The 25,570-nt window shown below is 35.6% G+C and overlaps 1 protein-coding gene across 1 annotated transcript in view; it reads right to left on the minus strand.

Moving 5' to 3' along the window:
• The window catches only part of KIF6 (kinesin family member 6), a 150,720-nt gene that overhangs the window by 51,367 nt on the left and 73,783 nt on the right, over positions 1–25,570 (minus strand). The window contains 2 exon segments of the mRNA XM_066316033.1: positions 927–982; positions 7,799–7,901. Of these exon segments, the coding sequence (XP_066172130.1) occupies positions 927–982; positions 7,799–7,901 (159 nt within the window).

Here is a 25,570-nt window from a genome sequence, read left to right on the forward strand (position 1 = left end):
ATTTGTCCTTTCCCAGAAGTCAAGTGCTGTTCTGAGACATGAAGTGATAATAATGACTTCATTGTCCACGTCTTTTTTGGTGCCACCCAAAGAAGGAGGAGGTAGAAAATAAGAGCAAGATCTACACCACTTGCCCTGGATGCCAGATTACCTTTCAATCTGGTCCCTCACAGCCTATATCTGAAACGTTGAAGAGATGGCTCACCTCAGTGTGTGCAAAATTGAGGACATGGACCTGATCTCCAAGAACTTCAGGAACAGAAAAAACTGTTTAATATCTGACAGAAATCCTGGATAGCCTCCAGGTTTGGAATCAACAGAACTCCAGAATCAACCAGGAACATATCAAAGGCTTCTAGGAGGATCATATAAGACCTCCCTTGGGGCTGAATATATCTGTGGGTGATATTTAACATTGAACAATCTGAAACTGGATACTAAACATATGCTGTTGGGGCCTTAAAGGAAAAAATGATGAAACTCTGCACCCAACTGAGGCACTCCTCAAAATTGCTCTAATTAATCTGTACAAATTGTAGAGTGGTAATCTTTTATCAGAAGTCATATATATTTATGGATAAATACAATCCTTAATCCATAGATATGAATTTTTCAAATGATGGTTTTGGATCCTTCTATTCCAAAATAAAATTTAAAAATCCCATGCTAATACCTTAACTTCTCTTCTTGATAAATTTCAACATCCTGTCAAATAAAGAAAGGAGCTAGATTTCACATTATGGTATTTGAAATAATCAAAATTTGTACTTAAAATTATTACTGCTATCATCAGCTTACAGTTTACATTATTGGAAGTCTTAGCTGTGCATTGACTTTTTTCTTTTAAAAACTAGAATCTCCTCCCATATATTTGAATTCTGTGATTTCATCAGCTAAAAGGTAAAATGAAGTTAAAATGTACTCACTTATTTTATTTCTCACTTCATTTAATTTCTCTCCAAGGCACTTAGCTTCATCAAACCTGTCAATGCAAGCATAATGATACGGAATTATTCTAAAGAACAACTAGTTACAGAAGTTTACCACAATAAAATACAGAATTATCCAATACTACTTTTTAATTTGTAAGTAGAACTAATTGGAAGCAATTTTCCATTAGGAGAGATTGTCTGGTCTAAGAGAAACCATCTAGAAGAGTTGTTATCTAATCAAAGTAACTGAAGAAATCCACAAATTGCACTTCTGTCTAACTCAATATCAAAACAGAGTAAACAAATATGGCTTCTCCCTACACAGGTGGGATGTAAAAAATTCCCCCTTCTCAATTAGTCCATTTCTTCATATGACTGGAACAAATTAGAATTTCAAGTGCCTAGGTTGGTACCTGCTCACAAAACATTTGCTTTCAAGGCTGAATTCCAAAAGGCTAAATGGCTGAAGTTGGAGGGTTCCTGAGCACTTACTCTTTCCTACATAAAAAAGGTGGAAGCCATTGAAGCTTCTGCTAGACTTTAGAAAAGCTTGTTCTACTGGGGTTGACTTAGAGCCCTGAGTAGGCATTAAGGATTGTGTAAATATCAAAGGGAAGAAGCTCTGAAGTACCTCTCTCCTTCTTTCCCTCAAGGTCCCATAGTAAGTCCATCAATTACTTATTACTTATAAAATCTGAGACAAATCTCATGTTGGCTTTTGACTCTGATTCATGTTCACAGACAGATTTATCTGGAAAAGCTGAAGTCAATTTTTACCCAGCCTTTATTCATTGGTTACTGCCAATAGCTGAATGGTTCATGCATCTGTTTTTCAAACACCATAGTTTATAAACCAGCACAATAACAAAAACTGAAATTTGGCATTAATTGATCACGTTTCAATAGATTCCATCTGTGACTATGAATCCTAGTAAAACAAAATTATTCAGGTAAATATATAAGACTTGACTCTGATAATGAATGGGGAAAAACTCTTTCCAATACTACTTTAATAAAAAAAAGGATGGCATCATCTAGCTTTAAGGTGATATTGCTATGAATGAACAATTATATTGTTAGCTGAAAAAAGTCATGTATATCTTACATGGAAACTACTCAACAGAAAGGCTGAAATTGCCAAATCATGGCTTCCATTACCTACAAGATAAATACTGCATTTGAAACCCCAGAGTAAATTTAGCCACTCACTAATTTTAGTGGAAAAAGCATTTTGGCAAATATTTCAGTCTTTGAATCCCAATGCCAGTAATTAAAATATAAACATCTTGGGAAACAAATCTCTAACTTATTATGTAAACCAAGACAAACTCAGAGGCTGTCTAATGAGAAAGACATTCAGTGAATTAAATGAATATTCACTTGTTTTTAATTATTAGAAATTAAAACAACAAGTGACCCAAATGAAACTCATCTTTTCCATGAAACTTGCCCAGAGGTACTGAAAAAACAAGTTAGCTGTTAACCAGCTAAAAAACAGAAAGCAAGGAAAGAAGAAAATGGGGAAAAAATGGAGAACAACAAAAAGGAAACTAGATCTACCTCACATCTGTAAGCTCAGTAGAATTTTACTACTGGAAATATTGACTAAGATGAGATTTAAAAGCTTCATGCAGTATGCAATATTGCACTGTAGTGGCACAACTGGAAAGATTGCTTGGTAGCATATTTCACCAGAAAATGGGATGCATTTTCCTCCTCTTCAGAGGAACAATCCTAAGAGAACATGATTGCATTAAGAAATAGGATATTAAGTTCTCTGGAAGTCAAGTATAGAAAGTCCAAACTGCAGAAATCTGATTCTGTCCGGGTATAAACACAGGGTGGTTTCTTTTAAGCAGAGAAGCAGTTATTAATGTATGGAAGAAAAATAAAAAAAAAATTGCTGTAAAGCTGTAGAAGACCACGTTTTCTATCTTACAAAGGTGCTTCCCATAGGCAACTTGAATTGAAGGCAAACTGAATCAATTATGGGTCACTTGAACTCTTTGACTATGTATTTTTAAATTCAGAGACATTACTGAGTTACATATAAGCTACTGCACCTGTCAAGAACTCTGACATAGTAGGTGAAAAGCTTTATTCAAAACCACATTTTTTCTTTTATATATATTTTTTAACAAAACAAACGCTTGTCAGTATCTGATTTAATTAGCTGACTGCTTTTGATAATTTTTACACCAGTAGTTATAGAAAAAATACATCTATATTTTATATGGATGACCATGTATAGTCACATCTATATGAATAATTTCACAGCCCAAGCAACAGTTGTGACCTTCACAGCGAAACTTCCAAGTAGGCTCATAGACAGTTCACCACTCAATAATATAAGAATGATATAATGCACACCATGTCTTACTGAGATCTGCCAGGGGCTTCTGAGGCAATAGGAGCTAACATGGGAGCACCAAGGAAATACTTCAAAGGAATTAAGGTGTGTTCTAAGAAGATGGAGCAGCCAACAGCTGAGGTGCCTTTATACCAATGCATACTGCGTGAGCAACAGAGAGAAGAAGCTGGAAGTCACTACACTGCTAGAAAACTATGATCTAGTTGCCATTTCTGAAACTTGGTGGGGCAAATCCCATAACCTGAGTTTGCCTACCAATGGCTACAGGTTGTCAGAAGAGACAAGTAAGGAGTAGAGGTGGAGAGGTTGGTCTCTAAACCAAGAGGCAGACTGAGTATGAAGAGCTGTCTCTGAACAAGTTATCTGCAGGCTGATAGCTGATGGATAGGAGTCTGAGACTGAGGCAACAGAGAGAACGGAGTGGTTGGCATCTACTACAGGATGCCTGATCAAGGGGAGCCTATCTATGAGGCCTTCACACTCCAGCTAATAGAGGCATTGCACTTTCTGGCTCTTGTCCGCATGGGGGACTTCAAACATGTCAGCGTTTGCTGAAAAAGTAGCATGGCAAACAGCAGGCAATCAAAGAGACTCCTGGACTGCATGGAGGATAACTTTAAAGCAAGGTAATAGACAGCCTTACCAGAGGGAGTCGATACTGGACTTATAGGTAATCAAAGTAACAAGCTAATTGGAGAAGTCAAGGCAGCTTGGGCTACTGTGGTTGTGTGTTGGTGGAGTTCACAGTCCAGAGGGATATGGGCCAGGGCAAGAGTAAAGTTAGGTGCCTCAGTTTTAGGAGAGCAAACTTCCAGCTCTTCAAGGAGTTAGCCAATAGGCTCCCCTGAAAAACTGCCTTCGACGTATAGAACGAAGCTGGTAGGTCTTTTAAAATGTTTTCCATGAAGTGCAAACACTCACAATCCCCAGGAGCAGAAAATCAAGCAAGGAAGGCAAGAGACCAGTATGGCTGAGTTGAGATCTGCAAATCAATTTAAAGTACATGCAGAAAATGCTCAGGCAGTAGAAGCACAGATGGATAACCCTAGGAAGAGTATAGTGATACTGCCTGTGTAGGGATTGAGCCAGAATGGTTTAGGAATGTATTCTCTGATTTAGAAGTCCCACTAAAAAACACACACACTTCCATTTGCTCCTCTCCAATTGAAAGCATGAAAGGCAAAGGTTACTATTTGAGATAATAACAATTTTCTGAAAATAGCAATGAAATAAGAAAATTAATAATAGCAGCAAAAATATTCTTAACAAAAGTGTTAAGAGACAAAAAGTGCAAAAGAGAAAGTTTGGAGCTTGACCCAACCACAGTCATGCCACCCAAAGTGCTCCCTCCAGCTGGGATCAGCGTTATCCCACTGCCCTCTCTGCCACACTTCCCCAATGGAAAAGGAACACTCTTTTCTGAAATAAGAGCATCCTTTGCCTCTGCCTCTGGCCATGACATAGGATGGTACTGAATAACAATATGGTCTTGGTTATGCCCTCATGGCTCCAGGCCCTGCCCTCTCACGACTACCACAAAAAATTAACCCTGTCCTTAGCCAAAACGAGTTACCCTCTTCTCACCTGAGCTAGGACCAAAGCCCCTTTGCAGTGAGTGGCTCCAGTGAACCAACAAGTGAACTGCTTAACTCCCTGCACTTACCAGAGTCAGACAATATTTCCTTATTGCCTCAACCCCAAATTTCCCACAGCAGAGACTCAGATGTCTGGGTCCTTAATAATTTAATAATCAAGATGCAATAGCAGGATGACACTTTGAGCTGGTGACTCTGAAGAGGGACCCTGAACAAAGGAAATCCTGGATTTTTATACCCTCACAGTCTAAGAGCATGAAAGTCTGCTCTTCATCCTGAGGCACTGGCTCCTACTTTGTCTCTAAGCGTCTGTCCATCTGGCTGGAACCACAGGTCTCTGTGTATTTTGTTATGTGAGGGACTGGTGCCAGTTCAAGGCCTCTTGCCTCGGGCTCCTGCCAACCAGAGCTTGAAGTGCAGCTACACACGGAGCTACTAGCACTAAATGTATTCAACAGCACTGTGTCCAGTTCTGGAGCACATGGACTTGTTAGAATGGGTCCAGAACAGGGCCCCAGAAATCATCAGAGCTGCAACACTTCTCTTAGGAAGACAGACTGAGAGAACAGGAATTTTTCAGCCTGAAGAAGAAAAGGCTCCAGGATGACCTTACTGCAGCATTTCAATATTTAAAGGGAGATTATGAGGAAAATGAGGACAAATGTTTTAGCAGGAGCTCTTGTGATAGGACAAGGTAGATTTAGACTAGGTATAAGAGAGAAATTTTTTACAATGAGAGTGATTAAACACTAGAACAGATTGCCCAGAGAAATGGTGGATGTCCCATCCCTGGACACATTCAAAATCAATCTTCACTTTGTTCTGAGCAACCTGATCTACTTGAAAATGTCCCGACTTATTGCAGCAGAGTCTGACTAGATGACTGTTAAAGATCCCTTCCAACTCAGCCTATTCTCTGACTCTGTGATAATTAGCAAGCCAAGAAAATCTGCCCAAAATACCCAAAGGAAAAAATAAGACAGCTAAAAATAAGTAATTTGTGAACCAAACACTGTTTGTGGTATGACAGAAGTGGTTATGCAACTATAAACAAAATTATTAACAAGAGAAGCCTACACATAACGGGAAGCTATGGTAACCTTTAAACATGTGGTGTCCACACTCTCCCTCCTGTGCAATTTGAACACTGGCTGGGTAACAGAGCTTTTGTGTGACCAGTAGTTCAGAGGCTGCATTCCAAATTACAGACTGGATTTGATACAAATCCATTCTAATGAACTCGGTAAACTTGGAGCTATAAGCATCTTTGCTAAAAATTACTGCAAATGGCAGGGGAAACTGCCTTGTTCCAAAGTATCAAAATACACATTAGAACTGATTTCAGCAATCAGCTGATGTCTATTAGAGAGGGGTTACACAAGGCATTAGTTTGAATCTCTTTGTCCTTTAGAGAAAGCAAATCTGTCAAACTTAGTAGATTCTGCTCATCAATATTATACGTACTGAAACCAGAAGGAAATACTGATTTGCTTCATAGTAATAACATACAGAAAAAATATGGAAGAATTGTGATTAACTAGAGGAAAGGCAGAGTATAGCTCAGAACTGTATTGCTCTCATTATTATGCTGTAGCTATTAGGTGCTCTTCTGAATAGCAACACCAGAAATGGCTGCAGTGTAATCATTTATGCAGTGCTGATGCAGTGCTGTGGCATGATCTCGAAAACTGATCATAAGAAAGGCATTACTAAATATCCAGTTTACATGGACAAATGCTTATATATGTCTAATACCTTAGCAATTTGTGTTCCTGTGGCCGAGGTATAGATCCAGGTAAAAAGTTAATCAGTTCAGAAAAGTGATAAACAGCAAGAATTTGAGTAAGTCACAAAGATGTGGAGATCATTTCTTGCCTCAATTTTATTGAAATAAGTAAGACTTGGTGACCCTGGAAAAAATGCCTTTCATGCTTATGAAGTAGGAAATTGTGTTTAAGAAAACAGAAGAAAGCAGAAGAAACCTGGAGAAGGAGAAAACCTCAGGACAAAAAAATCTCTACAAAACCCAAACCAAACCAGAACAACAGCACCCCACAATCAAACAAACCACCCACCCCACCAACCCAACAGGAAAAAATAAACAAAATACACCTAAGCAATTTTTAGGAGAATAGTTGCATATATAGATTTAGAGATTTGCTTTTGGCATCTGCAATCTCAAAGCTGTGTATTTCTTTTGCAGTGCTAGGAGGGGGAACACTTCAAAAGCTGACATCGAAGCAGTACTGTTATCCACATAGTCAAGTGTTGGTGGTTTAATTTGTGAGGTTTAAAATGTGTATGTAAATTCATGTTTTCAATGTTTTGCCATTATTACTATTTTCACCAGACATACGAAGTGTTTTGCCAACATTAACAACAAATGTGGAGGAAGAAAGTATTATTTCTGTTTGTGAATGCAAAACTGGCAGGGAGAAGCTAAAATCACTTGGCAAACAGGTTAGGGACACATGCACATGCAGACATGCATATGTTAAGCATCTCCTAGCTTACCATCCAATTCAGTGCTGAAGCCAGTAAAGCATTTTTGACAATGGAAATTGCAGTAATTTATTCAGTCCCATGGATTTTACTTCCCCTGGATAATTCTCAATCATGAATGCCATTGCCACGTTGCTTCAACATGGCTGTGTGAAGACGAATAAAAGCAGTGGAAATATGCACTAAGATTCCTCATGCTATTTTCATTTCTATGCAGACTTCTATCATCACTCAGTGCCTTCTGAATATGAAATGTTTTAAGTAAGAAAAGGTGAAGTGCCTGTAATTAGCCCTCAACAGAAGCCTGGGATGTCTGGTGTAAAATTACATGTTCCTGCCCAGACTGTTAATGAACTTACAGATGTCTTCCCCTAGCTTTATTTTCATGTGACACTCACCTCTGCTTGAGAAGCTGTTTGTTGTCCTCAATGGTTATGCTGTCAGCATGGTCCCGCTTGAAAACTTCAAAAGCTTCTTGGCATCCAAGTGACATCTTTTCTCCTGCCCCAAGATAAAAAAAAAAAAAAAAAAAAAAAAAAAGAGAACTTCTTCAGAGTCATCAAAAGACAGAGATTTTGCACTGATTTAAATCCTTTCTAGATACATGCAGCAAGTCAGCCTAGGGGTCTTAAAGCAAAGAGAAGACTAAGTTCAGTTTTCCACTGACTGGAAAGCATTTTTGACAAAAGATTTCTATTATCTGACAAGTTACTTATGTTTCGTGCCACTTCTCTAAAGTCTGAATTCTTGAGGTATATAATTCATCAAGATAATTTCAAATGTTTGTAAGTAAAACTGAACTTTGAAAATTTGAAATATTTGAAATATTCTTAAGTGCGAGCCAGAGGTATTTTCTCAACAGCATAATGCAGTTTGCTTCTGTATTTCTTTCATCTGTTTCACATTGGGCCCTATATATACCTTGACTATTTTCAATATTCTTGGAAGAAAAAATCAGGCTTCTTTAATTAGCAAATACTTTGCCATACCCTTATAGGTAAAGTAAGTTTCTACCTACACAAATGGTTGGTGCCTTTTACATTTACAAGGTGTTGTTTGTTTCCTTTTGTGCAGCAGAATGTAAAGACTTATTTGGCCATTAAATTCTTTTAAATAGTTATAGAAAAATATTACAGTCGATATTATTTTCAGTTCTTACTGCTAGATGATCTATAGATCCCAGTAAGATACATTGTATCTGTATTATTAACAAAACCATTTAAGGGCTTAAGGAGAATGAGAGGTTATGCCAGAATCTGTGTTATCACCAATACAAATAAGCAAGAAGAATGGATGAGACTTGCACTTAAATAAATTACAGGAATGAAGACAGTTCAGGAGCAGAAAGGGGGAGGACTCCAACACTCAAACTTTGTGAAGAATGCAAAATAGCTCCACCTTTAATTCAACCTCCAAGCTGCAAGTTAAATCCAGAAAATGATATCCCTTAAATTGGATTTTGATTCTCTTTTGATTTTCCCCTCTTGAGTCATTCCTTTGTCCTACCCACAAGTCTGCCTTCCTGCCTCAGAGCTATCAAGACCCCCAAATCCATTTTGAACAAGATCTATAAAACTCCCCAGGATTTCTGCTCTGCAAGTGTTTTGTCTATATTTATGCCAGTGGACCAGCATTACCAGTAACATATGCACGTATACCAGTTCTTTTTCAGTTTCTTTTTCTACCTGCTTTGAAATTTTGGCGTAAGGATTTTCTCCTTCTCCAGATTTCTCCCATTTCTTCTGCTCTCTTTAACACAATTTTCTCATTTGATAAGCATGAAATACATTGCTTTCAGGGTCAGCATCACCAAGTCTTACACTCATTTACATCAATGGAGCTGAGGCAAGAAATAGGCAAAACATGCCTAAACAGGCTGGGATGTGCAATACTAGGATGTTACCCCTTACTGGTCCATAAGCTGCATTTTAAAGTAATTCTAACAATATTCTGGTGCACCTCATCATCAGGATAAGTTCCCATTCACTCCAGCAAGATTTCTGTGATGTAAGATACTATTTACAGAGAAAGCTGGTAGCAAAAACTATGACTCAGGGTTTAATGATAAGTAAAAGTGTAAAAAGATTTCTTTAAAATATAGAGAAAATTTTGCCCCCCGTTTCAGTCCAAAGAATCAGCACATCTGTTACTAATTCAAAAATTTTGAGTTGAAAATAGAACCACCAGGAACGTCTGAATGGCAAAACATGCAGAAATGCTCCACCCTTTTTGAAAAAGAAAATCAAAGAAAGATACAGTGCACTATTTACTGTTGTGTGATCCAAAAGACTGAAAAAATTCAGGAAAATATATTTTTCTGTGGTGATGACCTGAAAGTATAATGTTCATGTTTCATGCTTGCCTTGTAGAAAAACAGACAGCTTTGCAGGCAGAATTTTATGGTACATTCATGACATCTCTAGCACTAATTTTAACATGTAGCCTGAATTGACCTCCTGGAATTGCTTTTGTTGCAGAAAAAGCTTATATTATTAAGTGCAGAAAGCCTAGAAAAATTCATGATCAAGCCTAAGATAAACAGTGACATGCTCTTACTCATACATAACACTGCAGTGTAAAGTATTTAACTCTTCTGACCATGTGCTTGCTGCCTTTGAGAGTGCAACTTAAAACAGTAAAGTACATTTGGAAAACAAAGCTATTACAGTGATTATTGCTACTGTCTGGCAGAAATGCATCAACAAAAATTAAAGGTAACCTGATAATAATTTTTGAGCACTAGTTTGAAAAAGCATCAAATTTGTACAGCCAAACAAAGCACACAAAAATAGATCCCCAGAACACCTGGGAAGGGGAAATTTTCTCACTTATGCAGTTCACTTTTAAAAAATACAGAAACATATGAAGCAGTAAACAAACCCATTCTGAAAATGGTATAAAAGGAAAGAAACTTAGAAAGGACTATTGAGATTGTATTTCAGTATAATATGAGCATACAACAGCTATGGAATAATTTTGCAGCGTATGGGTAATGGCAGAGAAGATTTTCTTTTATGAAGAAAATAAGGAAAGACAACAATGTTAATAACAGCAAAAGACTGCAAGAGACATTGAAAGCTTGATGGAGTAGTTGGGTTTTCATTCTGCTCAGTAGTGAAGATTATTTATTTTCCATGGTTGATGTGGTAGTGGTAGTTGGCAGGGTAGTGGAATAGTTCAGCTAAAACTTCTAGAGAAAACAATTTCTTTCACTCTTAAAAAGCCAAAAAATTCCTCCTCTCCTTCTTAATTACCATGGCATGGTGTTACAAAATAAATATTTGAAAATTCTTATCTAAGGAAGAACCATCACATCCTGCAGGATGAGAACCAGGAAACATATGTCATCAAGTCATTACAATGTGACCTGGAATAGTCATTACCATAAAAATAATTCAGATCATTGGAAAATGCATAAAATTTTCTTTCAATCACATTCATGAAACCCCAGTTGACAGGATTGCATAAAAGAGAGATATAGTTTGTATCAACCTAATTTTAATTATACCTTTCCTGTTAGATTGTGTTACTTGGCTTGAATACCAAAACACAAATATGCCCAACTCACACAATGTGAAGTTCACAGCAAACCCATCATCATTTACAGAAAATTCACATAGCTGAAATTTTTGGTAAAATTCATGTTCAATTCACATCATGAATTCATATGTTTGGGAATGTTCCCATTGAAGGTTTGATTTCAGTCTGTTCTCTGACCCAGTGAATGCTCTCAGCTCTCATATTAAGCAAAAAATCTTGGTTCAATAGCTCCTCTGCTGAAATGTGCAAATTACAGCTGTCCCACTGAACTTGGGTAAGTCAGCAGCTATGTCTCCTGAGCTCTGAATTACAGCAACAAGATCTGATATGACCAAGAAATAGAAAGGTTGCTGTAGCATTGATAACAGCTAAACTCTCAAAACCAGTAATAATTCAAAATACAGTGAACAAAACCATAAGGCTTTTGGTCGCTGCTGATTACTTTTTAAGATAAGAAAATATCAAAGTGATTTAAAGACTCAGTTGTATGCCTATAGGAGGTAGAAGCTTGCATATCAGTGATGACCCTGGCAGATATTGCGCATGCTATTCTATCACTCACTAATTTAGAAATTTTAAGAATTCATTCTATGCTGTTACATACACAAATGCCATTTACAGCCATCCAAATGCTAAAGAAACTTTAACTTTAAATGAACATTTAGGGTATAGTGTAGCTCTGGGTCTTCAACTGCCAACAGAGAAATTATTTGGCTGAATGCTATTTTTAAATTAAATATTATGCACTGGAATTATTCCAGGATTACACTGAATAGGCAGGAGCATGCAAGGGGATAAACATAGACCTTATTTTGTTCTTACAAATGATCAAACACTGTTATATATTCACATGACCATACTGATTTTTAAATGAATATAACACAAACAAATCCTACTGCAGATTGAATTAGTGATCAAAATTTATAAATACTTGACAATTTTAAGGTGCTTTGTTTTAGTTTTTTTTTTATTTTTTCTTTTCTCTTTTTTTTCTCCCCCCATACAAATTTAAAGACTGCTCAGTCTGGAAAGGGTACTTCCAGTCTTGAGTCTGGCCACCTTCTGTTTTTTTGGTTTGTTTGTTGTAAAAGGGTTATTGCTCAGAAGGAGAAGGTCTTCATAAAGTTTAATGCATGAAATCTACAGAAAATCTATAGTTTACATTGCTCTTCAGCTTGATCTGGGAAAATTCACCAAACAATAGCATGCTATTGACATCATCTCTGTCTGAAAGCAGAACCACAGTGTCTCCTCACAACACCGCCCTGCAACCAGATTTTGGTCCTGGCAGGAGAGCTCTGAAGGGGTTTCAAGAGCCTCATGTCAGAGGCTGCCGGTTTAACCCACAAAAAAACTGGAAACAACTCTCCAGAAGCGAAGTATTAAGATTGCAAGTTGATCTGTTCTGAGGGAGGAACATTAAGACTGTCAACAAAAGCAAACTCTTGGGAATAACTTTTCAGACAATGTATTCTGATGAGAAAGGCATCTGTCCACATATCTGCCCATGTATCTGTTTTGCAGAAACTTCGTTTTCAGAGTAAAATACTTTGTCCTTCTATTTTCTTTTCATTTTTACTAAGTGGTCTGTTAGACGAGAGTTGTCAACCCTTGCACTGAAATTAATAGAAGGCAAGAGTCCCTTTGGCTCAAGGAAAGCTTTCATTCAGGTGGTCTGAAGAATTTCAGGATAGCAACTAGCATGAACTGTGAGTCTTCATGCTTATAAGGACTGTCAGCCTGTTTTGGCTATTATCTATTTCCATATGTTATCAAATGGGAAATAAGGAACTTCAAAAACTTTCAAATGAAACTAAAGACAATTTATTTGGTAAGTCTTTGCAATAGAACTAAGGTATTAGAGGTCATGTAAGCATAATCCATTACATCTTTACCAGGATCCATCAAGATGTCATAGCCATATGTTCAGAATGGAGAAAGATGCAACAAAGCTTGCAATAATGAGTCAATAAAGAATAAATACTTAAAAATAGGCAAACAAATGGCAAAACAATATACAACAAATAATTTCCCACTGCAAAGCTCAGCTAAATTTCTCGTGTAAAGCATGTGTATTACACATGGCTATCTTCACTAGACTACAATTCAAAAATGGGAAAGACATAAAGCAATATTGCTCACAGAACTCCTGCAGTGTTGAACAGTTTCTGGGGAAGTTGAAAGTCTTGAAGGAAAACCAGAATATTCAGATGTGATGAACTAAATAAAACATGGGCATAAATTAATTTCTACGGCTCTGGAGTTTGTTTATTTAGAGGGGAGGAAGAGGGCAAAATGAACAATTTGTTGAAACTCTCAAAATGAGGAACAGCAAAGAACAATCTTGTACAGTAGCATGTTGGACACAAATCAAAGACAAACACTATTTCTAATGCGATTAATATTACTAAAAATGGGATTACTTTAAGATTACTAAAATAAAACAGAAAACCCCTAGCTATTACATATAATGTCAACTCTGTAATAGTCAATTTTTATAAAGTTCAACTGAAATACTTCCAAAACCCAGCAAGCAACTACTTACAAGAATCTCGTAAGGAGTAGACTACTACATTAATTAATATTCCTCTGAAGAAGTATTAAGGAAAATACTGAACTGTATTTCAAAACCAAAGGTTAAATGAAATATAAACGTAATTTTAAAGAAGATGAAATTGACTACTTTAGTATTGTCTAAGACTACAGAAAAACAACAAAACTCTAAATGAGATACAATAGCTGAATTTCACAATTTCACAATTCAGCTATCATATTCGACAATGTCAAATTTCTTCAGTTTCACTATTTTAAGACATCTCAAATTGCAGCACAGGTATGTTTCTAACACCTCTACTTTTGCAACAAAAGCCACTTGACCTTTAATGTCTAATGAAAGTCAGAAATGTGGTTTTAGGCTCCTTACTGAAATGTGGTAAGTCTGACATCAGGTTGACTCTTAAAGTGATATCTATGTTTAAAGATTGAAACTATTGAAATACCTCTCCCTTATTTTCCTCTTCTGGAAAATTAGTGTACCAGTCTGCCTCCCTGTCATATGCTGCAAAGCACAATTTTAGAGAGAACTGCAGGATAAAAGGAAACTGTTAATAGCAACTTTATATATGTTCATGTCCTCCACCTGGTGGAGTGCATATTTTCCTAGATGTCAGACTCAGTTAACAGGATCATTTTGGTCTGATTATGTTTTTATTTCTTATGGATTTCTCATATATAATTTTTATTATAATTCCTCTGATTACACGACATGGAATCAAGATGCTCTAGAATATCTGCACTAGCATTGACGATTTACTACATGCCAACTTTTCTATTAGTATATTCTCTTCAAAAAGCCAGTGGGCACCAGAGCTGTCAATGTCAAAGTTGGAGCATAAAGATGAGAGTGCAATTAGAAGCTATTTGGCATAACCAAAATATTTGCATATCTCAGCAGTGAGGAATAAAATGGTCATGTTCTGACACAAATATTATTGGAGAAATATTTTACTTTCATGTATGATACTTGGTATGTTTAAAAAGAGGAAAAAAAAATCATCTGCTATTTGCAACCGTTTACTTCTTTAAAGCTGCCTGTGAGATTGTATTTGATTGTATAATACATAGGCACATTGGAAGTCCTTAATTAGTAGGTACAAAGGGAAAGCATGAAATGAAGCATGGTAGGCTTGGCAGAAGTTCAGTGGGTGGATACGAAGGAAAATATGAAGTCAAACCCACAAGAACTTTAGGAGACCCACCCAATGGTGCTGCCACTTCTGAATAAATATGATTCATTTCTGCATATGACAGAATCACACATTTCAGATAACTACTCATAAAACAGGATATATATGTTACACTGCATTGTGCAGTTTACATCAAACAGCAGATATTAAAAAGAAACTGTGCATTTCCTTTGTTTCTTAGGAATCGAAATCTGTTCCCTCCAATGGTTGATGCAGTTGTAAAAGTTTTACTAAATACAAGAAAAGACCTATATTTATGCATTTGAGTCAACCCAAATTAGAGTTGATTTTAAATCAAATTTAGACCACTGGGCTTCTGATGAGGATTTCAATTCAGTAATAGCAAATTAAATGAGTTTTGACATGCTTCATGTACTTGATATGCTGTAGCAGCAACATAGCCACTTTTGTTTCAGACCTCAAAAAGGGCTTTTAGGCTCAAAAACATTTCTGCCTTTTTCAACCAGACCAACATATTTATAAAAAAATAGAATAGTCCCAACAAAATTTGTTCAATTTACATGTTTGATAACTGTTTTGAGTGATATGGTATTTAAATTCTCCTTTTCAATATATCTTTTCAATTTTAGAAGAATTACTCTGAGTGGTGGATAAGAATATTTTAAGAGCTCTGCAAAATGACAACCTACATCAATGGAGTCATGACATCTTGGACCAAATGCAAGTGAAGTTTTTTGTTAGGGACATCTGTAGACATCTGCATGTATTTTTGGTGTCTGGAGAATCATTTCTATCACCAGGCTTGCCAGTAACACCATAAACCACAAAAGAGAAAAAAACATTTTCAGAACAATTTAGGAGAGGAAAAATAACTTGTTATATAAACATCAATCTGGTTTTGGAAACCTACTGTACTTTTAATTTCATATTACATTTTAGCTTTTTCTTTATTAAGATACTGAGGTTTTCTGAAGTAGAAGCCTGTCTATACTATATCTTAGGTAGAAAACAAACAAAAATTCTCCGTAGTTTGGTACAATATTAATTAGTGCCATCTTAGGGCTATCTTTTTCTTTTACTATTTCATGCTATAAACTACAGGAGTGCAGGAGCCATTTAATGAGAAATTGATTTCTTTTTCCTCCCAGCAGGAATACCAGGACTGAATGGGGTATGCTGAGGTAGAGAGCTCAGAGTAGAAACCATGAGATAAACTTCCTGGTAAGCTATTTCTTTTTGCCAGGCAGCAATCTAAATTAACTAATTTTAAAATTTACTGTCTGTATTCAAGATGAACAGCTTTACTGCTTCCATCACTTGGGTCTTTTGGAAACTGAACATTAGCAATTAAGAAACAAGTAAAATTTTTTTGTAAAAAAATGAAATTTTATTACTGTTCTGTTGAAGCTTTATTGGAGTTCATCTCTGAGAATGAACACAGAAGCATGCTGTCTACCAATATCCGGATTTGAAAAAGTAATTTGACATGTTATACCTCAGCAATGACCACAATAAATTTCAAGCACACATCTACTGAAGAAACATTTTATCCCTCTGTAAAGGAATCCTGTAACTGCTAATTACAGACTGAATCAATGTGTATTAACTGTACTTTAAATATACACAAAAAATTGAGCCTTCAGAAGTTTCAACTAATCTCACAACTGAGGACTTCTAGGCACATGACAAGCTCCAGAAGTCCAGTAGAGTTGAAATGGGAGTCCTGTGCCCATAATTCAGCAGAAGTTTAGAGAATACTTGTGTAACTTGCATGCTCCTAAACACTTACCCTGACAAAAATTGTTGAATTTGCTTTGGAATTCAGGACGTTGTGCCTCTTGTGTTACACAAACAGTGCATTTTAGTAACACAAGGTAAAGATTAGTGAATGCAGCAAGAGAGCAGTTATTGCCAGTCCAGCAACATTCATATATTCCATTTTTTATCTACAGTGGTTTTGAAATAGCAGACAAAGCAGGTAAGGAGGAGATAGCAATAGGGCCTGAAAAATCAAACTGGCTAATTTCTCTTCTGAACTTTCACTTCTGCTTTTCAAATTTTATCATATTGTTTTTTACAAAGCTCTCAGATATCTTTAGGTAAAACTGATTATTTTAGACCTTTCTGAGCTGTTAAAAGCTTTTTACTGCTTTTAAGAACCCTTTTCACTGCATCTCATTTTGAATGGGAAAAAAAATCTATCTTGAAGGATTGAATTGTACTAAATGAAATCTTTGTAGACTGTAGAAAAATGAAAAGTTTTCTGAACTTTTTTCTGAATCCCGTATACATCCTTTTTAAAAAACAGTTCTGCCAAACCCATGCAGTAAATGTACTTGCTTTCTGAATCAGTGTTAACACAGTCTAGAAGGCTGAGCATGTTTAAGTAAAGTTGTAATTTGCATTTTAATAAAACATTTTGAGCAGAGGCATTCATCAAAATAATTTATTAAAACAGTAAATTAGAGCTATATTTAAGTTAGTTTTACCAAAATCCTACTGCTTAATAAAAATGAGATAAAGAGCTCAGAATTTAAATCAAATTTTTCTGGCAATAATGACAAATAGCATGCATATCACATTTTTATGAACAAAATTATGCAACACAACAGTAGTATTCACTTTCAATATTCTAAGAATAGAACCTTTAGATTCCATGAGAAGGAACATAAATATTAACTTGAACATTCTTAATATATAATATTAAGTTTACTCAAGTTCACATGGGTATAAGCTAGAGTAATTAGCAGTTGATCACAAAAAGAGAAATCCTGCCTCTATGGAAGTATTGATAAATCAATCCATTTTTTTCCACTTAATCCATTTAATTTCCAAAAACAGAAAAGTAGTAGCTCTCCTTGTTACAAAAAATATATGAACAGCCTGTCAAATTTTTAAGATCTCAAATTGCATCTAGAGCAAGACCTTCTGAAATGCATCTGGAAACTGCTTAAGAAAAGTTTAATTTCCATCCTTAGTATATTCATTTTGTTGAGAAAAATAAAGAATGAAGTATATTCCCTTTGTTTTTAATCAAAAGTATTTTGCCTGCTAAGACTGAAACCACTGGCTGTTTCCAGTGCCACTGGATATTCATCTTTATTTTATGTGAGCTGTACAGTAAGTACATAGAATCACAGAATCAACTACTTTAGAAATTACCTTTGAGCTCACCAAGTCCAATCCATGACCTAACATTACCTTATCACCTTATATGTGCTAATGTTATGCTGTTTAACTGTTCCATTCTTGAACAGGGCTACAAAAAGTGTAACATGGAAAGAAATGGCTTAAAGAGAACAAGGACGACTTCTATACATACACAGGTGACAAAAGGAAGGCCAGGGAAAACGTGGGTCCCCTGCTAAATGAGGTGAGGGGACCTAGTTACACAGGACATGGAAAAGTGCTTCTGAATGCCTTCCTCACTTTAGTCATTACCAGCACCACCAGCCTTCTGTTATCCCAGGTACCAGAGACCAGCGGAAAACTCTGTATGAAGGCAGAGAAATAAATTCCATTTGAATGTTTCTTTTGCTATTCTTCTAATACAGACCAAGCTTAAGAACTTCTAAAAAAAATCTGTGATTTTCTTTGCTTAATGGCTTACAGACAACTTGGAAAACTTGCATTTAAATAAAAAGGCATTCACACTCTACTATGTCAACCATCTCAGAGAAAAAATCATGTATGCTGAATGGAAATGCTGCTTTTATCAACGAGAATATAACTGACAGCAAACTCTATTTGACATCTAGGCACTTGTGAGGTGACCCTTTTTTCCGGTGATAAATGAATGAGACATTAATTACTGTTACTGAATATCTGGTTTCATGCTTCCAGGTTCCTAATGTGAAAACAGAGTTCATATTCTCTGACTGCATCCACTGGTAACCCTCTTCAATTACTTTAGGTATGACATTACTCTGGCAATTTCACCACGGAGGAGGTTAAAAATCGTCATTGTAAAACCACAGAGCAACTGCAGATGGTTATGTATTTGGATGTATTTTTTCTTAGGGTGGATATATATACACTAAAGTGAATACTCAAATTGTGCAACTTGCTATTTCAGTGTGGTTCAAAAGAAACACCATCTAAATGTATATTTGAGTGAAGGAGGATGGAAGGAAGTTGGGCTAAAGTGTTATCAGGGTCAGTGAAAGTTAGTATTGCACTACCCAATCCTATGTACCAGCTAAAAACATCTAAAACCTTGTATGTGGTAAAATTGGGACTTCTTATGCATGAAAATATGATAAAAGAAATAACCTCACTTCTTATATCAAGACTAAAAGTAATAAGTGGTAATAAGTATTCTTAGTTTAGATGGCCTGAAGGAATAAAAAATGTTTTAGAAATTTCATTTATACTACAGAAATATTTCTGGAATTCAAACAAATATCCCTGTTTATTCTTCTTGGCACAGGCACTTCTTATAGAAGACTGAGAAACACTTGAAAAAAACCAACCCATAGGATTCTAATAACCCATCTGACCTAGAAGCAATGCTTTAAATCTCTATATTTTAAATTGAAAATGTAAATAAAACCAGGAATGCGAAATTCTCCAACTAGTATCATTCTCACCTGAGATACAATCCTTAACATCCATTGTTAGTGTGAAAATAGCTACTCAAATATATAAATATCTCTAGGTGTTGAATTAATAAGACTGGATGTGAGAGTGCCAGTTCTGCAGTCTTCAAATAGCTAAAATGGGTTATTCTTTACTACACTGTATGTCTAGCCTTTTGCAGACAGATCACAAAGCCTTTTTCTTTTAATCCAGGGATTCACCTGGACCTTCTCCTCTTTGCACATTCAGTTTTGGAGCATGGTAGGTGCTGAATGATGATGAATTAAGAACACCTTTATGCTTAAAAACAGTACTGCTCCCAGAACTAAGAAGGAATATAAAGGGGAACAAAGGAGGACCATATTCATGAAAAATTAGTTCACCTCAGGCTTGCTACCTGCTGGAAGCAGTAAGGGGGATAACACTGGCCATGAACAATATTTCTGCTATTACACTGCTGTAGAAAGTTGGAGTGAGATTTTCTTGTTAAATATATCTTAATGCATTTTAATGAAGAAGTATTACTTAATGAAAAGAAACTTCTAATTTGAGCTTAGTCATAAAACTATGACCACTGTAAAATTACTGGACAATTAATTCCTATTCTCCTATACTCTCAAGGTGAAATCCCACTATATTGGGTCAATGAAGTGATTCAAAAAACTCTCATTTTAAACAAAAGTGATGACATTATTGTATCAGAGATATTAAAGGCAAAATTGTTTGCTCACAGAGGCAAGAATGGCCTGTTGTCTCTCTGGCTTACCATACCACAGAGTTTTTCTGGTGAAAATTCAATGGTTTTGGGACCTTCTTGAGGGAACTTCTCTTACCAAAAAACCAAAACTAAACAAAACCCCCAATAATGTAATATAAAGTATTTGAGTGAAATTCCATTTCATATTGGCACAATTCCCACTGTGAAAAGCAGCTTCTTTCAATTCCTGTTTAACCAAAATTTGTAACCAGCTGAACTATATAATTAAGGTGCAACAAAGGATCAAAAGACAATTTTTGAACCAATAACCTCTGTCACTCTAAATCTGCTTATGTCAGGACATAGAATTAAAAGCAGTTTTGCCCTTTGAAAATCTGTTGAAATAAGTGACTATCACTAGAAAAATAACATAATTCATCCTGAAAGCCAAGTACACTATGTTTATTTGATGACTTTAAACTGCTTGTTTTCCTGAAGATCAAAAGGGGACAATAAATTATAGACATTCCTTGTCATTCAACCCTACTACAATATTAAATGTGCTGTATCAGAGCCATGAGCTCTTTTATCAGGCTATAGTTAATTAAATAAACGTGCTGCAAGTTAAAAGGATATCATCCCAGAACTCTTTTTCTTCTAGTATTCCCTAATGCAAAGTTGTTTTAACAGCTCTGACACAAATCAACGACATTCTTCTGTTTCCAACCACTGGTCATTATTCAAACTGATGTCACTCTCTCTCTGTACACTTAAAGATTACAGGAAATTTCTGAAATATTTGTAATTATTTCCTAGAATTAGAACTGGATGTAAATGGCATAAATAAAGAATGCTGATCAAAGTGGGGAGGTATTGCAGAATAAAAGATTAATAATGAAAAATTCAATAATTTTATCAGAACTTTCCCAGCCCACTCTGAGCGCCATACTCTCTTTTACTGAGCAAGTAGAGACAGCTTTGCGTGAAATATACTTGCATGTAGCTTACTCTCAGAATTTACAATAAGTATCAAACATACCATATGTTTGACCATGTTTGTACAGAATTTTAAGTAGCCAGCATAGTCTATAGTTTCAGAAAAGCTTCTCAAACAAATTAGCTATCAATAAAAAGAAACAATTTCAAGAACTGGCTTGAATAGTTATGCCGACTAAAAATTAAGAGTCAATACTTCCAAGATTTTGTATTGATTTCTGCATCTAATTCACTGTCTTACTTTCACAAATCATTTCAACTGCTCCTCAATGTTAGAAAAACAAGATTTTGCTCTTAGAGATGGCCTTTGAACATGAAATTTCTAAGTGATCAAGAATAAGCCAGCTAACAACCTCGGTTAGACAACACACTTTATCATAAGCATTCAGTGAAAAATCAGAAACCTACAAAGGCAGAAGTTAACAGGAGCTCGTACATTATTCTTACAAAAAAGTTTCATTTCTTTTGGATTAGTAAGAGTGGCCCAAGTAGTCAATGCACACAACTGCTAACAACTGTCAGAAGCTTCTCTGCTTAAGTAATAAAAAGGCAAACATTATAAAACCAAAAAATAGATGACTGTATGAAGGATAAAATATAAAAATAAATAAATATGAAAAGGGAAGGTAATGCCTTCACTCTCCTCAAAATTTACAGCAGCTTCTGTTTATGACATAGCAAACACAACCTGTGCCACTTGGGAAACGTATACATGTTTTCTTATCTTTACTTATGCTTTAATTATTTTTCTTAACTGCTTCCAAAACATTTTTTCCTGTCTCTTCATCCACCAATAGAATCTTTAAGGACTAGATAGAACAATGGTTATACAAGGTCGTTTTACACATTGTCATTCTGTAGTAAGCAATTACATCTATTACTAAAAAAATATATTCTGATTTCTTGATTATCTGTGAAATCTGCTGCTTTTTTTCTGAAATTAAGACTTTTTTCTAAGCATTTACCTCGCTGTCTAAAATTTAGAATTTTGTAATATTATTTACAAGAAAATGGAAATTTTTCCAAGGTTTTTATCTGATGCATCACAGTATGTCTCATTGCTACTGCATTTCTCAATCTACTTTTTTTCCCCTCTTAACAATTCCGAAATGGCCTCTCATTAGTAGTGACCCTTAAAAATTATTTGATACAAAACAGCTTTTGATTACTGCTTTTCAAACATCTGAAAAATACCAATGATTTGACCCTGAGATTAAGGGTTTAGGAAGATGAAGGCTGTGCTTATATTATTGGCAGCTATCCAGCACTACACTATAGTGCAGGCACTATTACTGAAATATTAAGGTTAGTAACTTTAAGAGAGTAGGTGAAAAAAACCCAAAACCCTAAAACCCAAAAGCCCCCACAAAACCCCCACAAACAAACAAACAAACACATACAAACAAAGAAACAAATAAACAAAGAACAGAGGGAAAAAAAAAGTGTGGTTCAAATCCAACAAGTTAGATTAGAAAAAGATGAATTTCCACTAGCATGCAAAATTAGCACCTGATCACTCAGATAAAATATTCATATTTTTAGTAGAATATGTTTAATATTACATCAACTCATGTCTCCTTTATATCTGAAAATTATACCTGCAACATCTATTCTCTTTTTAGATTTTTTTTTTAATGACAGTAAACAGAAGTTTTGCTAAACCTCAGGTTGCTAATAGGTCCTTATAACATGAGTAGTCATACAAAACATTCTCTTATATCTCAAATACTTTGTGGCTGCCTTGCCAGTAAACACTAAAACGACATAAAATACACCATGGTGAAATGAACTGTAATAAACATAATGGTTTTTCATTAATTATGTGCAGTTATGGTCAGTAGATTTTTAATAGTATTTTTACTATATAAATAAACTATCAATTTCAAAAAAATCATATAACCCTGTTGTGACTATATCTAGAAAAAAATGCAGTTTGATAATTTGTGCCTTCTTCTCAGAGGCTTTTAAGGGTGATCTCTCCTCTACCGCTTAACATCCCTCTTTACACTTTCTTTCCTAAAGTCTACATTTTGCAAAAAAGCAGATTCCAGGAAATGAAGTTACTTGTTTGGATACAACTGCCAAAGCCACTTCCTGTACGCACTTGGCAGAAATGTCTGGGGAAAAAAAGTCTTATGACATTTTTCAATCCAACCAAGCTGGGCATTCCATTCAGCCACACAAAACCTCAATTTAGCCCCAGAAATGTATGCCAGTAGTATGTATTTGACCACTCAAAGCAATACAGTCCAGTAACAATAAATTCATTTTTATATTTCTCAGGAAAAATAATATCAAACAGTTTCCAAACAAAAACACACTGACTGCTTCATCCATGCATGACCTGATACTATTCTATTTTTTCCATTTTGTGAGTTTTCCTCTCTTCTCTCTGCACAACCTCACAGATGAATGCACTGTAAGGAGTAACTTAATAAAAGCATGCAGAGAGACCATTCATTGGTACATGACATAACATAGTCACTGTTATTCTTGGCATTAACACTATTTATGCCTCATTCAGAGGCAGATAAAAAAGGAAATTTTAATGAGAAAGTCTCTACAGAAAAAACTTGAGCTGCTGCAACAGAAAATCATGAAATACATGATGCTTATTAGATGAACTGAACAGGCTGTCAATGATGGAATCACATTTTTTGGGACTTTGTTAACAGGTGTTTTACAAGACCTTGCCCTGCCCAATGTTTATTATGACAAAAGTAGGTCTTTGACTATAACAACAGAGTTTTTCCAAACGAAGTGCTTAAAAGTATCAATAAATGAAAAAAAATCTGCTATTAATCTGATTGCTTTGACTCCAGACCAATCTCTTCATCTTAAAGACAACAAATTTACCAAGGGATCACAATTATATATGAATCAGTTTAAAACTGTACCTGTTCTTCCTACAGAACTCCAAATTTAAGGAGTTAAATGTAAATGTGACTCCTCTGAGGCCCCTGTTTTTGAACCTTCAGGTTTTTTTGGGTGCTACAGGTAAATTAAGGATGGCAAACAGCCACTTCCCAATTGTCTCCATTTCATTGCATGTGTAATTTCAAAGCAGCTGGTACTGTTTTGTCTCTCGAGCCATTTTCCACTCAATAATTCTTTTGGGTTCACTATTTATTTCCTAGTAACTCAGTTTCTCCTTCCCTTGATTCTACAGTCTCTCTCCTTTATGATCTCATTCACAGCTTCAATAGGAACCCATCCTAAGCCACAAACACTTTTGCTCTTTTCCACCCTATTTATAAAAGTGAACTCTAATCCATACCTGCCCATTTCCTAACCCTAACATTAACCTTAACCCAAACCCTAATCCTAACCCCTCACCCTAACCCCTAACCCTAACTCAAACCCTAACCCTAATCCTAACCCCTAACCCTAACCCAAATCCTAACCCTAATCCTAACCCCTAACCCAAACCCTAACCCTTTTTACCCCTTCTAAATCAGTTTTCTGCTCCCAGAGTTTAGACAGTCAAGTGTGAGGTACAATAACTATTGTAGTATCAATTGCTTCCACTGTCTACTCCTACTACAGTTTCCTGGCAGCCACTGTATTTTCACAAGAAGGACAAAAGTAGTATTCAGAAACACATTTGCTATTTGTAATCAGCACATGGTCTCCTAATTTATTCCATTAAACAGATCAAAAAGATTCCTGACATTCAAATTAAAAAAGCCCAGAACAGAGTGAAAGAGACACTAAAAGACCAGTCATCTTTTCAATTTTTTCTTTGAGTCTCCCTCCACTGTTTTAGACATTATCATAGAAATTTTCAACCCAGTATTAAAGTTATTTTACTCAAGAAGTTCAAGACATGACTCAATTTACCCTAGCTTTCTTGCCCTAAATACAAATGCAATGAGTTAATATTAAGAGCTACAGTTAGCAAGTTCAGTCATAGGAATATAAAAATGTACATCTCCTCTCATGGCTGGCACGCTTCAATCTATTCCTTCTTTTTAAAAATCTGGAGAAAATCAGACTTTTAACAGTGTGGAAAACAAGAAAACTCTGGGGCACCTCATGCAGATGCCAACAGTGAAGACATTTCTGAAACAATGGCCTGACCACAATCTTCCCTTTTGTAATAGATACAACTTCCAGCAGAGTTTCTTAACAAGGCAGGTCCCAAGTGACTAACACTTCTAGGCCAAAGGCTTAATTTGAGAAATATTGTAGAACTGTGACATTACATATATGCAGAGATAATTTCTATTTAACAGACAAGCAGATACTCTTTATACCAAATTCATTTTTTTTTAATTTTGTTGGTTTTTTTTTTTAACTTTGAAAAATACCTTGATTTTTGTATGCAGTTTTATTCACCATTAAATCACTCATAGTCATATCTAAGAGCAACATATGGGAGCAACCTGCAATCATTTACAAGGGAAGTTAGACATGGGAAAGAGATTCTCTGGACTGAAAATTGCCTCTTCAAACAGTAAAGATAAAGAGATTAAAGTTCTAATTCACAGAGTATCAAAAACTTACATGAGTGTTTGACATGATTAGGTCCAACTGACATCACAAGGAACTAACAATAGGCCTACCTGTACTTCTTCAGAGATCAAAACACCATTAGCTGCTTACAGAAGCCCTGACAATAAATCCTGCTTGGTCAAGCAATCATACAATGA

This window comes from Sylvia atricapilla, chromosome 3 (assembly GCF_009819655.1).
Source record: "Sylvia atricapilla isolate bSylAtr1 chromosome 3, bSylAtr1.pri, whole genome shotgun sequence".
Classification (NCBI taxonomy): Eukaryota; Metazoa; Chordata; class Aves; order Passeriformes; family Sylviidae; genus Sylvia; species Sylvia atricapilla.